The sequence below is a fragment of the Pleuronectes platessa genome, chromosome 9 (assembly GCF_947347685.1).
Source record: "Pleuronectes platessa chromosome 9, fPlePla1.1, whole genome shotgun sequence".
Taxonomy (NCBI): Eukaryota; Metazoa; Chordata; class Actinopteri; order Pleuronectiformes; family Pleuronectidae; genus Pleuronectes; species Pleuronectes platessa.
The window spans coordinates 5435634-5451651 of NC_070634.1; the positions used below are offsets into that span (position 1 = coordinate 5435634).

Here is a 16018-nt window from a genome sequence, read left to right on the forward strand (position 1 = left end):
AACTGTGGTAAAATGGGCATAATATGTCTCTTTAAAATGGGTACAGGAAGTGCTTCAAATATATATATACTGTTTATATATATATAGCGCAGCCCGAAAATCACCAACCTTCCATCCTCTTCAGATACCTTATTTTCTCTCACTAAAACCCCATGCACATTGTTACAGAAAGGATTCGAGAACTGGTTCCACATTGTATGAACCATCTATGAGCTTCTCAAAACCCTTATTACCGATGCTGTCGTGTTCTTTCTGACTGTTGCACATTGCAAAACAACAACACCAAATGTGTCTGTTGGAAACTTGCCACAAGGAGTCCTGGCAGAGAGGAAGTAACGGTGCAGAGCGTGGCTTCATTTCATAAAGAAAGAGGGTGACAGTGCTACTTACATTGAATGCTTTGAGTTGCGCATTGCAATTTCTTTGGGTAGTGACAAGAGGTATGTGGTTGCCTAGCTAGCACCTACTTAACTTTGGTTATATCTTAAAATTAAACCGCAAACTGCCTGAATCTCTCACCACCACAATTAAACCTGTTCAGAACATGGGGTAATGTTGGTAAATTTGTTATTTCAAATCAGGGTGGAAACACAAATGCTGAAACATCTTTCTACACAACATGGGCTTCCATTCCTGGAACGCCACGTTAGAGCCTCAGAAGCAGGATTAGCAGAATATTTTTTTATCTGACTGCTTCACAATCTACAAATAGATTTGGTTAGCAAATGCAAAATTTCACGCCCAGAGAAACACAAAGTATAGCTTTTTTACACTGCATATGTATTGTAACCATCTGATAAAAAGTGATTTACTTGAATCAGATGCACTCCTGACTAAATTGTTTCAATGTAGGGCATTGACTTTAACTGTTTATCTTGGTTATTGTCTCAGGTATAATGAGATTATTTATCTGAATAGAAAGGACCCCACCTGGTCTGCAGCGATATATTCAACGGCACATTACAGTAATGCCGCTATCCATTGGCAATTAGTACATAATATTGCCCTGAACTTCCATTAATGTGATTGAGCATGTCTGTGTTAGGGACATGCATATTCAACATTCTTTCCCTTCCTTTTCACCACTCAAGCTAACCCTCCTCTCGAGAGCCTCAGTGGTCGATGATAGGATCCACCCTGACTGTCCAAACACCGCTCCCTCAGGACATTAATTTCCAAACAGTCCCAGACGTGAGACAAAAGAGAGAAAGCTCACTGAGCATGAAGAGAGGGGAGTGGAAAGCACACTTCTCAATTAAAAAAAGTCTCACTTTTTTCTGAGGGTGAAAGTATAATGGCAAATTAATTTTCCGGAGATTAATGTACAAAGTAAATATTTTAGTGTGAGTACTTATCTTCTAAAAAGTCAGAGGATGGACACCCACTCACTCCCTTCCCCCTGCCTGGCTCTACCAGTGTGTGTGTGTGTGTGTGTGTGTGTGTGTGTGTGTATATGTGTGTGTTGAAACCGCTTAGATGCATAAGGAGTCTAATGAGAGAAGAGATTCCAAGCTGCCTGATGGGGCTCATCAATCACCTTTCTCCTTTGGAGGTGTGATGCCGGCCGGGGGAAGGGGCCATGGAGGGATGTGTGGGAGGGAAGGCATCAGGCTTTTAATCTCAATAAGTTAATAGACTTTCTGGTCTGGTCTTTCTAAGTAGAACTTCATCACTGTTGTTAGCAAACAAGCAGCATGTACACGGGAGACTGTTGGAGGAGCTCCTTGGCATTTTAGACATTACACAGTTAATTTGTGTTGCACCTGAAATTAGGGGATCCAACTAAAGTTAGTCGATACACCAATAACCAGTTAAGGGTTAAAGTACTGAGACATTTTAGGAAAACAAATCCAGGTCTCTACTGCAGCAGGTATTCATGGTACACTTAGTAGAAATAGGTGGTTGGTAAATATTTTAGTAGAAGTTCCTGCGGAAATGAGAATAATTCCAAATCTAGTTGAGGCATAGGCCTACAGTAGCCTCAAAATCACTAATTCCTAAACCACACAGTGACATGATTTGAAACAAGATTGTAAGAAAAGGAAATAAAGTATTTGTAATCATTAGTGCACTGCAGCACATCCAGTGTGTGGGAACCTGGATGATAGTATAACAGAGTTAAGGCCAATTTTAGTTTCCTTTTCTTTTATAGATTTGGGGAAGTTGGACCAAGATAACAGTTAAATATATTGTTTGATATTAGATAAGGTAAAGTATCCAGCCAAACCACAGTTTAGACATATTTTTCAGTGTTCCCTTCTTCAAAAGTGGTACCCTGGCTAAAATTGAGAGGCCTGTCACTTATGTCTGATATCAAGAACCCATTGTAACTGACCTTACTAAATTGAAGTGTTATCTGTGACTGCTTTCATTGTATGGCCTACATAAAGTCCTCAATTTCAAAGTTCAACAGGGGTGACTGTGGTGTAACGTGTCATTTTTCTAAAACTTGTTTTAAATGTTAGTCATTGAGAAAGCAGGTCAAACATGTCTGACCACCACTTTATGAGGATAACATTTTACTTGTCCCTTCATCTCCTCTGCTGTACAAATGTGGCAGCTCATCTTCATTCATTATCTCCATGCTGGACAATGTATGTGGTAGTTGTGCTTCAAAAGAGAGAGGGTGTAATGTGGAAAATATGCAGAATGTATTTGGGTTGACTGTCCGGCGATTAATAATGATTGTGTTTGGATAAATAGTGCCCTACTTTCAGAATCTGTGAATCTAAATATTCCCAATGGGCTGCCTCCCTCCTGTATTGATTGATTGGTATAGTGTTTAAAGGTCATAGTCATAAAACATCAGGATGTAATTAACACACTGTGATGTTTAACCAATGGTGAATGTATAGCGTGTTGACTTTTTAAGTTATAGCTGGCTTCTCTGTGTGGTGTTTGAACAACCACATGTTATTTGAATTTAAGATGAGGTTCAGGGCAAATGTAATTTCTGATGAGACAGTGTTCCTCACCTAAAATGTGCAGGTAAGTTCGCCAGGCCTGTGATACATATCCTCATATAGTATGTCTTTAATCATGGTTTCTGTGGAATAGACGGACCGTTGTGTCTCCGTTTCTCCTTTGAGCCATTCGCCTACAAAATACTAAAAACCTGCGTCCGTGCAGAGTCACGTGGAGACAAGACAGATGCGTCGGTCTCCTTATGGTTACTCCACCGTGCTTCTTCACAGATAATTCATTCAGTTGAGGGAATGCAATAAACATTTTGAGCTGCTTCTAACCTGATTCAAACTGGCTTGACCTTGAAATGACTAGAAGCTGAGATTTCATTGATGGATGTGATGCTAACAGCTCCATTTAAAATGAGCCTTTTCAGGATTGTCACCAAAATGTGTCCAATGGCTTTCAGTCGCCAAAAAACCACGAGGACTGACCACCACATTCAGGCCCAGTTTTTAAAGCTTTGTTATCATGGTTCCATTTCCCTGAATAACAAAAGAAAGCCTTCACTGTGTGACAACACATTCCCCCTGTTGTTAACTTGGGAGTTGAGTCTATTCATATTTCCTCTAAGATTGAAAACAGGTGTTTTGGTTTGTGAAGACATTTATCTGAATGTCTGAGATTTCTTTGGCAAATATGGATGGAATAAGCTTACAATTCTTCTTTGTGTGTGTGTGTTAGCTTGTGCACTGACAGAAACATGGAAGAAAGTGGTTTGTTATGCAACAAAATTCAAAAATAAGATTTATAAATCATATACACTAATAATTTAATAATTAATCTAATTTCAGAGGTAATCATTTCTGAATTCTTAGTGACCTTGTTTAAAATTAATCAAAATATATTTTTGAATGCACTGACCTGACTGTGATCTACAGCCATAGCTTATCAGGAGAAATGTTAAAAAAAACAACCAGAGTGTTCACAATGTTAAAGAGACAGGATTCTTCAAAGAAAAAAACATTTTGACCAACATGGCTGCGAATTTCTCCAAACATATTATGTGATCTAAAGACACAAAGAGGTGTTTGGTTTTCATTTGGCTCCACCACTGATCTTCCTCGAGGGGGAAAAACAACCACAAAAGAACCCGATATGAATTGGAAACCACAGCCCAGTAATTTAATCAGAGCAACCAAAATCAAAGGAGGCAAAAGTTCAGGATCCGAATGCAATGAAATGGATCAGTTCCTTAGAACCTCCTGACATAGCTCACTTGTGGAAGAGCAAGCCTCGACAGAAAGGGCTGAGTAATGAAGATGGATGCATTCTGTTATCAGGCAGCCACTTACTGGGGCCTGATGTAACCTTAAACACTGAGGATAGCTCAGTTGCACAAAGAATCTAATTAATGAATAGCAGCCATGAAAGAGGACAAGGCAAGTGTGCATTTGCAGATGAATTCCAGACACTAATCAAACGCTGCTCAAGTGGTTTGGTTTGTCTCCAGAGCATGGCGATATTTGGCGAGGGTTTAAGGCCGTGTTTGCATGTTGGCTTGATGACTGTGTGCATGCTTTAATGTTTTTATGCATGGGCCTGCGTGCATATTGTATGTGTTTAACTGCGTGTGCGTGTGTGTATGTGTTTATATGGGTTTTTCTTCCCCTGTTTGAATGTTAAGTGTTTTTTGTACAGCTTTTAAAAAAGCCAAGCCCGAGGTTAACAAAGGACAGAATGTACAGAGCAGGTGTGCAGTTGCGTTACTGACTTTGTTCCATGATTATGGGTTTGTTTGCTCACCATTGTACATTCACACCACTATTATTAGGATTTCTGCATCTGTAAAACTTGTCCTGTTGGCTCCATAGCACAGTGTACGTTTACTGTTTTAAGGGAAGAAACAAATTACACATTTAACCAGTTACAGGTACAGTTTGACCACTCTATTGAAATGTTTAACAAGGAAACTAGGAGGTACAAACCCACTAAAAAGGCAATAAACTCCTCGCACATTGCCAGTTGAGGAGTTGCCTTTCTGTTTTGTTCCCACTGGTAAGTCATGTACGACATCTGGCCAGTGTTACATCTTCTATCTATCTTGCATGATATGAAGGAAAATATCGCTGTTGAACATTGTTCCCAAGAGGTAAAAAAAACACAGAAGAACCCAAATGTGCATTTATGCGCCAACACCCAAAAGTTCATTGGGCAACATAATGATGCGGCAAAAATGCAGCGTCAGCATCTAAAATTTAAAGAAGAAGAAAATTGGGTCCATTTCTTCATTAAAATCATCACACATAATCTCCCATTTCATTCAGTTTCTTCTCGAGAAGTCCAGGAAATGCAGGATCATCTATATCCTGAGCCTTTGCTAATATAATACCGTTGACCTGGATCTCACAAAGCTTCAACAGGATTCTCCCGAATCATCTGCTCTCACACATTAAAATTGTAACTGCTTGTTAATTAGTGTGGCCACCCCTCTGATCTGGCTACCGCCACAGGATGCCCTCATGTAGCCCACCCAGTACATTTATGAGCCAGTAGGTGGGTCTCCTGGATAAATACTAAACTTTATTAGTATTTTCAATACTGAAAATTGTACTTTCTTTATTCTTCTTGTTCTGGGTTTGTACCATCATAGTTGATTAAACTTATTGTAAGTCGCTTTGGATAAAATATAGTTAAAACTTCTTACCTATATTGTTGAATATAGGTGGAACATCCGGTCAGAGATTGGAAAATCATCTTCAGCATCGTCACTTTCACTGTGGCTTATCTCTCTTGGTAACCAGGCTGACCTAGAACCATTATCGTAGAGGATACTTGATAAGTCAGAAGATTGTAATTTGAAATAGGAGCTGTACCACTCATATGTCTGCCGGTTCTGACGCTTCCACTTTACAAATATAACCTTCGATCTATATTGAATTATTACCTGATATACATCTACTCGAGAGACAAAAACCAAATGTTGGCAGCTGTTAGTGGGTTTTTTGACCAGTATAGTTTGTGTAAAATCAAGCAGATAATCTTATGATCTAATAGTATATGTGTGTCGTAAATTCTACATTTTTTAAAAGATTGGAATCTGTACACATCAGAGAAAGATCAACTCCACACTCACTTAGAACACAGATCAAAGCACTGTGTATTGTCAAGTCGTTAATTGGGCCAAATCTTTTCACAGTCGGGGAAGATTTCAACAAGACAACGAGTTGTCATAGCTTGGTTCCACACCTCGAAATCACTGCTCACAACTGCTGTTTGTAAGGCAGTTCAAATAGCTCTGGTGTTGTGCTCATTAATAACTATTTCAGTCAGTTGGAGATACAGTCGACCAATCAGAGATTTGAAGGAGGGAGTAGGAATGGTTATGTCATCTTCCTTCATAGCAAGAGCTCGATCCATAAAAACATCCATCAACAATGGATGAGGTTTTTGCAGATGTTATATTATTTGTTTGGTTGGTTTAGGTTATTATATTAGCATATTCGACTTATAATTAGTATTTTTATGGCAATAAAAATCAAATGAAAAAATGAAAAACAATGTGAAAGGGGTTGTTTATGGTGATGACCAGAGAATTATCACCTGGATCTGCAACTCACTCAGTTCCACATCAGGACGAGTGAGTCTCAGCTCATAATTTACTTATTTTACTTCACTCCACAACCTGCTCAGCACCAGAGAGCCGACAACCGCACTTCATGACAAGCTGTCATATTCAGATATTTTCCTCTGGAAGACCAAAAACTGCTAAAACAAAGTTTACACTTAAATTAACTTTCAGCAGTTTCCCACAAACACCACTAAAAATTAATGATAATGTTGCTCTTAAATAGCTGAATGTGTAATTAGTCAATTATCGAGCAACCGCTGCAGCTGATTCAGTGTAAATAGAAGTGAATGTGTCACTAGGTGCAGATTGGTTGGGGACAAAAAATAAACCCTCTCAGCGAGACATCAGATATAATGTCAGACTGACTTAGCCCTGCAAGAAAAAACTCATTCATTTAAATTAAGCCCATACAACAAAACACTGGATGTGCCAAGACTCAAATTTGGCTGCAGCATCATCCGTCAAGGTGGCCAGTCAAAAACATGCAACCACAAATTCTTACAGGCTCACTTTGGTAACGTGACCTGTTTATTTTTATTCACTCATTACTGAGTTGATGAAAGATAAAACAATTCAGTTGTGGAATCCGATGTCAGGGAATTGCAAAATAAGTTGCAGCTTTGTTACCTGAACTGAACTTCCTGGATCATAGTTCATTACATCACAGATTAACACACCCACAAATACAGCTGCCAGCTAAGCATCTGCAAGCATGCTGCACATCGGCACTAAAGATGAATGATATCAGGTTAACATGCTCAGAAACGTTATAAAATAATGATTGCTATTGTAACCATCTTAGTTTACTAAATTAGGTATATCATTATATAATTTCATATTTTTGGTTAGCACTGTGGCCTAAGAGCAACAAGTTCTCTGCTATGGATATGGATAGGTGGTTGGATGGACTTTCCACTGAACATGGCATTACCTATTTGATGAAACTGGAACAGTCCTGATCGACTCAATGACCAACACCACAGCTGCAACTCCCCATTCTGTTCCTGGCTTGAGTTTCTCTGCATCTTAAACCAGAACCACTTGGATTTGTCTGAACATTCAGATTGTGTGAACTCATGAGGACTTGTCTATTTCTCCTCTCATCCAGTACCAGCTCCAGTGGGGTTCTCCATGGCGCTCTGTGAGCTCCCAGTGGCAGACGTGGCTCGTGCTGATCACAGGGTTTGCTTTGCTGGGTCTGGTGCCGTGTGCCGTTTACTGGATGATGACCTTCTTCACCAGGCCTCCGCCTCCCACCACCTTTAAAGTGGCTGCTGCCTCTTTTGGTCTGCTGACGGAGATCCTGCTCATCAAGTGAGTCATGGTATTTCGACTCCGTACTTATTAGCCTTTGTGTACTTGAAGTAGTTGAAGTGCCCTTGGTCTGATCTTTGTATAACTTTGCGAGCGCAATCAGAATGCAGATGATTATGATTAATAAGATGATGATGGTCTTTACACTCTGGTTGTAATCTGGTCTTAGATGTGTTTTCATTTTCCAAAAAGCAAAAACAACAAAGAAATATTTCATTTTCATATGAGTTTCAAAACAAAGAACGGTGAGCAACCGTGTCACCCAAATAAACTGTGAAAACATGTTGTTGTCCGACCCGTAACACCCCCCCCCCCCCCCCTCTTGTTTTCATTTAGTCTTCTTTCCCATTTTGATATTGCTAATTGGAACAATGCCTGCGGTTCTGTAAACCATTAGTAAATGAACAGCCGGTTTTTTATTAACGTCTACCTTGTAAATAATACATTAGATTCCTGGCATAAACAATATCTACTCTGTGATTAGAAAGCTACATATGATGATTACTGTTCTCAGATTACTGACACAGGTTATGTAATCTGGGATTGCCTAAAGCAGAGACTCAATCAGGCTGCACATCAGTCACAAACACCTACTGGATTCAGGGCCGGCGCTAGGATTCTGGTAGCTCAAAGCAAAATATGGCACCAAAATCCCTACTTTAACTTTAATAACCCCCCCCCCATGAAAAGTTAAATTAAACATGATTTAAAGATAGGCTGCATAGGTGTGTTACATGTACGTAGCTTCCTGGCGTATTTATTACCCACATAGCCAATGCCTATTAATCCCAAACTATGCAGGGCACAATATGAAATTCATTATGATAATAAGTTAAAACAGAATCACAATGTTGCATGAACATTGGGAAGCCTTAATCAATTATTCAGATGCTTGCAAGTCAAAGTCAACTTATGTTTGCTATCATATTAACAACTGATTATTTGTTCACTGCAATGTTTCAGCTAAAATTAACTCGGTATTAATTTGTCCCCGGCAAGCTCACCAGGTTAGAATTAAATGTAGCAATGTTCTCTTACTTATTAAAAATTTGAAATTTCAAGAAAAGCACCTCGTTCGGACTCATTCCATCAGATTCAACAATGAATGACAAACCTTCATCATTAACTTTTAGCAGTAACCCTTTTTTTTTCTTTTAACTCAAGAGTCGTTTCTGTAATTTATTTGTATAATCACAGTTGTATATTGAGATTGATTTTCCTGCTCCGACGGGCAGATTCAAGTTCTGACCATTGGTTTTCTTATTTTTTTTAAGAGAAATAATACTTCTAGTAGTATTTTGGAAACTAAAAGTAATTCTGACCTTAATGAACTAAATTTTAAGAATTAAAGACAAGCTCCCCTGTTTAGAATATGATGCTAGAAAGTGAAGTAACCCTCCAATCTCCCTAAACTCCTCTTTCAGGCCAATCGCAAAATGAAAACTTTGTGTGCTACATCTTTGCTTCCTCCAGTATTTGTCTTAACTAAAACGAGAGGCTGTTTGTAATTAACTCTACAAGTCTCGTAACTTTTTTTCCCCCCATTAACCGCCTTTGCAAGGAATGTGGCTAGTGAACTGGTAATTAATAAATATGGTTGCGCTGGTAATGTGCTTCTGCATCATTATGTTGTTGAAGCCCTTATCCACGCTAATAATGAGCTGTAATTTCATGACAGGAAATTGGTTTGTTTACAACAAGTTCAGCAGCCACAGCAGACGAGCTGCGTTCTCGGCACATCTCCGCTGCAGGTATTTGCTCATTGTTTGAGTTGAAGGTTCAGATATGTTGTCATGATAACAGTCATACTATTAAAATACACACACTGTTAATGTCTGCGAGTCATTAAAAAGAAGAAGATAGAATGATTGTGTTGTTTTGAAACATTGACTCTTAATAATACCATGCCTTAGATTAAGTACATTATGTCAAATGGAAAACAAACAGTCATCATATAATCGAAATGCTGTGCATTGTCGGCTGTAGTGTGGAGGTATCCCACCGCACCAAAGGGATTTGCTGTCAACTGATGCTTAAATGATTACTGGTACAGTCGGACGGTTGGTGGGTGCCCTTATTAGGATCGGTGGGCCCCACAGACTCATGCCCCATGGTGCCTGTGCTGCCTGTGCTGCCTGGGACGTGCCAGCCTCCTGCTGCCCCTTGTCAGGGAGCATCTCAGTCACTCTTCAGCCCCAGGGGGGAAGTCCTTGTACGGCACAACCCCCTCGTCTCTCACCCACACGCACACAAACACACACACACCTCTGAGACAAGGCTTTCAGACAAAGATAAACAAGTGAGCAGTACGGAGAGACGTGTGTTTTGAACTCGTGGTCATTTACACTGGCTCTTGATGAAAAGGTAACATGCTGTAATGACTGTCTAATGGCAGGAGGGTAAAGCGTTTCGTTCCCACCCCAGTGACTGAACCTCTCTGTAACCTGTTGTCAGTTGCTATGGCTACAACGTCTCAAGTTTCACGGTGTGCATATGGAAATTAATTACAGGACATGATTGGTCTAAATGTGATAAAAGATGTCAGTTTACCATATCTCAGTATTCTGCTACTCATCTATACTTTACACTAGCTGCTACTAGACTAAGACACCCGAATCTCGGACTGAACTAATGGAAGCCAAGGAGGGGTAATGGTGGGTAATATAGGTTTTAAGGTTTAATCAATAAACAAAAAAAAACTCTTGAAAAAAAACAAGAACACTGGTAGTTTGTGTCGTGAGTGTCATAGAGCTACAACGTTGTTAAAAAAATTTTAATCAACCTCAGTGAGACACGTCATGTCAGCACTTAATCCTTCTCATTTCCCTCGAAGTCTATAAATAAATATTTTTATCCGTCCTCTTCGTTTTGCAGGTCTGTAACTGGAAAGATTCACAAAGTCACATGACATTTGTCAGGCTCGAACTGCCTCTTTGAAGGCTGCCACACAATATGTGCCCTCTCCTTCCTTTACTGTCATGTCAGGAGTCGCGGAGCTGAGACAGTGCCCTGACCATGCAGCTCTGCACTGTGAATTTTTATATGCCATTGCCTGGAGGTTAGAAACTCTCATTATGCCGTGTTAGATTTATTAAAATAGATTATGGAAATGTTAATTAAGTAATTAATTACATTATTTAAGCAGCATTGACAGATAAGGGAGTGTGTGCGTGTATGTGTGTGTGTGCGGGGAGGGGGGTGTCAAGCTCCCTGGGTGGTTTAAAAGGATGTGATTGGTGACAAGGGACACTGTGGAGATGGCGTCTAACCGTTAGCGCTGACATGATACAAAGTGGCCTACACTGCTCTCTCACCTCACGCTACTGTCTGCTGCAGTTTGCAGAGCTGCCTCAGGACGATGCGCTCAGCTGCCTTTTGCAGATATAAGTCTGCACAAGCGTACAAATGTGCTTCTTCTGAAGTTACAGCTGCACATAAGTTGAGAGAGTTGGGGAGCGAGAGCACAATTGCCAGTTTTCCACTTTACATTTTCCTTTGTGGGATCATTTGAGCAAGGCATTAGCTGTGACATCTGAGCAAAGGCCTCAAACAACATTTCCAAGCTGTTCCAAGTGAAAACACAGGAGCACAATTGTATGATGAATGACCCACGAGTTGATACTATGGACTCTCTTATCTGTTGACACTCTAGTTACCACAATGCACAAGAAATGTGTTTTCCAATTCTCACAGAATTGAGCTTTTCTTTGTCCCATCAAACCTATATTAGGGAAAGGAAACTTGCTCTGATCACACTTGATAAGAACAAATGATAGATGTTGTAAACAAGCAGAACGGTTCAATTCCGATCTGAGGCATTGATTTGCCTCAGTAGACAATTATTTTGTGAACTGAGGTTATGCATCCAGTCAATCTACTGCAAAAAGTGCTTTTGTGTTTGGTGTCCAGTGTATCGCTTGGTAGCAAACAACTGCTGAACAGGTTAAACCATTGAAATACTGTTACGGAATATTCCTGATGGAAAAATACACATTGAAATAATGAGGTTCTCCATTTCTCTGGTCATCCCTCACATTGCCAGGCAGAACTGAAACGTGTCGGTCTTAATGTGAGGTGGCTACTGTTTGAAAAGAAAATGAAGACCCAACATGAAGAATCTATGACAAATATGTCAATATTAGTACATCTGTACATCTGTACATCTGTATAATAACTGGACTAATATTCACCAAGTAGCCAGAAACTTGACTCTGAATGATGCTGATGCTAGTCCAGCTATACATCAAATGTCTGTAGAGCCCAAGGAGAGCCTCTAATATATGATCTGCATGTTTTGTCCTTCCAACCCCATTGCCATTCATCACATTTAGAATAATATAAAACAGAAAAAAGCATTGAAGCTTCACATTATAGCACATTTCTGCCTGCTGTTTTGGTTTAATGCCTTCACTCCCATTGTTCTCAGAAACATAGTTTCAGCTGTTTACAGAAAAAAGCTCCAATATCAATTCACCATTGTATATACTGTATAGTGGAGCAGCTGCAACAGAGTCAGGTATTTCTGCCATGGTTGGTGGAGACCAAAACAGAGTTAACATGAATGAATATTGAACTGGTCATAAATTCGACTGGCTAACTTCTTCGCTATATCAGCTAATTGGTAATAACAGGTCAGTGGTGTGTTTGGTCGTTGTTCTGTTGTCTCCAATCTTACAAAAATCTGTTACATATTGAATAGTTTTGAATATTTTCGCCTGCAGAACGAAAATTGTACCATTTGGCTTTACTGTCCCATATTTGTCCAAAACAATGATCTTTACCATATTGTGAATATTAACTATAAAGGCCTCAATATACTGCAATAAAGAAAATGTAAAGACACAGTAGACATGCGTGCAATTGGACAAGAGGAGGTGGTCAGTGGAATTTATTCATGGTGCCACTTTGTTTCTTCTAAAATGTATCTGGTAAAGCACATTTTAGTATGTACATGTTATTGGTTGGAGACACTCTTGACTTTGATACATTGTTTTATTTCATTCCTGCAGGTTAACGTTAATTTATATTTGAAGTGTTTAAACATAAACATCAGACATCAAATGTTATTATATTTTACTCTTGGCCAACATGGCCTCTTCCTAAATATATGGAGGGACTCGACCTGTATGGTCACATCAAGTCAGGAGGCTAAGCAGCGCTCAGAGGTTCCCACATAAACTAAAGCCTTGGTTAATGGGAGAAGAGGGATTTAATAACGAGATTAGGATTATGTTATTATACCAACACAGTTATTTGAGATGAAGTTTGGATGCACCTAATTGGACTTGCATGACAGAAATATGTGGGGTGACTCCATAAGTCTGTTCTCTCCTGATGTTTTTACCTCGGTTGTGTTTTCCCAGGTGTCTGTGGAGCTACCTCAGCAGTCTTTACCGGCAGGCTGAGCAGAGCTCCTTCACAGTCCGGGCCAGGGGCTCTGAGGAAGACAGAGCGAGCCTGGGCCGTCGGGATCAGTCCGAGGCCACTTCAGCAGCGGCAGGTCACGCTTCATCAGCGGCTGCACCCAGTCAAGTGGACGCGAGGAAAGTGGATGTGTTGGAGAGTGGCTGTCTCAGCCTTTTCTAAACCACTAACAGGAGTTTACAGAGTAGAGGGCCAGAGTAAATCCTTTGGGTATTAGATGTGTCTAACAGCCATTTAAGGAAACACATCAGTTTATCTGTGTTATTAATAAGATTTTACACTTATTGTAAAGTCTCAAATGTTCTTGTTTTTCCCAACGTCAAAACTTTGCACTTTATTCAGTGAGTCTAATCTCAGATATTGCAAATTGAAGATAAGAAAGAAAATGCACGAGTGCATGAGTGTGTTCAGGCTCAGAGAGGGGGAAAAAGGCTGAAATCTCTCTTTCCTTAATGATGCCCACACAGAGACAATGGGGCGCCGCTCTGATTAGTGTCACCTGTCCTTGTGCATCTCATCAGCTCCATTATGGCTCCATCTCCCATGCTTCTACTGCTAATTGAATAGCCTGTAAAGTGGTGACAAGGACGGGGGCGAGAGCAACGTCTGTCCCAGCGCTGTTGCAGAAATGAGAGTAAAGCTTCCCAGTGAGACAAGAGCTACTAAAACATAAACCATTATCATACAGATGGAGAAAGTGCCAACAAGTAGCCCTCATGTTATATTACCATCACTTCATTAACGCAGTGTTTTCATATGGAACAGCTTTCAGTTTGCATCTACTGTTTTGTGGGAGATGCAGTGCTGCACTTTATTGCGCTATATCAGACAATACGTTCAAATTGGACGTAGCAGCAAAACGCTCAACAATGTTTTCATGTTATACTACAGATGCTGATAACAATTAAAGTACAGGAGCCACTGTATTTGTTCTTATTTAACCAAATCCATGTGAAAACCAAAATCAAACGTTTCATTATCTATTGACTCAATATCCACTTTGACCGAAGATGTAAATAGTTTTTATAATTTGTTGAAGGATCCACATTTTCCCAGAGCTGCTGAGCACTACATTTTTAGTAAAGGTTTTTTTTCTAGGGGACTAATTTCAGCGGCGGATTAATACATATTTGGTGCACTAGCAAGTGTTCATATGCAGCACCATATGACACAGGTGATTAGACCACATTAATATCTTCACCACTTTCTGTGTTTGCTGTAGTAAAGCTCTGAATGTGTATTGGCAACCGTGGCCAACAAACTGAATTGTAATTGATCGTATGAATCAAACTTTAACGAGGCACTCAAGAAGAAGATAAACTGAGTCCCGTTCCTACAGCGTTGCATCCTACATTACCCATAATGCAAGCAATAGTTTCTTTTTATTGGCCCTTCATGCTCAGTAAGTGGTTGTTTGTGCTGCAAGCTATTTGTTTTAAATCTGAAATCGACATGTAGACATCTCCTAAAGAGCCACATTATACAACATGTAAATAACTGTGTAACTTTGTAAATGCATTTCCATAGCAAACGTTTCTGTATATTATATATGTTTAATAATCAAATGCTGTGATTTTATAAACCATCAATAACTTTGTTGTTCAAAAACTTTGGGAAAAATTAAAAGTGGGGCAGGCCTCAATGTGATCTTTACACTGAATGATTTTCAGGTCTCTTTGTGTTTAGTGAAAATATAATATTTCTGCAAAGTTCTACAAAGAAAACCCTGTAAAAAAGAGCGGCCTTTTATTTTGATTGGATTAACAGAAGTATCTGTGATGCAGGGCTGTAGTGTGGGTGCCTCTCCTGCCCGGCTGCAGCCCCATATCTGCATGTGCCTGAGGCTCAGCTAATGTTAAAAGATCCTCCTCACTCTGCTCTGCTGCTCTAGCATTGTGACCTGCTGGCTTATCATGCCCAGTCCCTCTCTGTTCACCTCTCGGTCACAGCCAAGTGACTCTCCGTCGGGCACGACCCTCAGTTTAGAGACTTTCTACGGTCAGAACAGAAGACGCACAGCAGTATCTCACTGCTGTATCTGGTAAATGCCACAATAACAGGCCTGCGCAGGCCTCCCAGTGTCCCTATGCCTGCATGGTTCTGGGGCTTAATGTGCATGCGTGAGGGGCCAGATGGACACTTTCATGAGTGTATGAGTGTGGCTTATTCCGCCGACAACATCTGGGGCTCCACATGGTACAGCAGACTGCAGTAAGACAGACAGGTGGGCACGTAGAGAGTGCCCCTCCAGTGGGTTCTCTTACATCTATATCCACCGACAGGGCGTCGCTGCAAATGGCAAACCGAAAGGTTACAGGACCATCCTGCAGGACAAATGCTCCTCTGGATCCTCGGACTCGATGTCCTTCTTCCTGTGCCAGCAGCAGCCTACTGTTTCCTACTCTACAGCTCAAAAATATAGTCTTCATTATGCTACGTTTATTTAGAAACAATTTGGGGGCGCGGCGTCTTGCTCAAGGACACTTCGTCATGTGGACAAGAGGAGCCAAGGATTGGGCAACCACTTCTGTGATTAATAGCCCACCTACTCTACCATCTGAGCTACAGCTGCCGATGATATGAGCATGGCACTGCCACATTATCACATTATGTTCTGATTCACAGTCGTCTGTGTTTATCACCCGGTCAAACATGTGCATCACATGACAATGTAGCTGTAAAACTGCATTTTACTTGTGCAGCAGCAATTAGTCAATATGTTGATTAATTAAAGGCAACAACATT

The 16018-nt window shown here is 40.3% G+C and overlaps 1 protein-coding gene across 1 annotated transcript in view; it reads left to right on the forward strand.

Moving 5' to 3' along the window:
- LOC128447793 (uncharacterized) overlaps positions 1 to 14933 on the forward strand; it is a 77117-nt gene extending 62184 nt beyond the window's left edge. The window contains exons 4-5 of the mRNA XM_053430137.1: positions 7644 to 7849; positions 13213 to 14933. Coding sequence (XP_053286112.1) covers positions 7644 to 7849; positions 13213 to 13435 — 429 coding nt within the window. The 3' untranslated portion in view covers positions 13436 to 14933. The remainder of the gene's footprint in view (positions 1 to 7643; positions 7850 to 13212) is intronic.
- The last annotated feature ends 1085 nt before the right edge of the window (positions 14934 to 16018 follow it).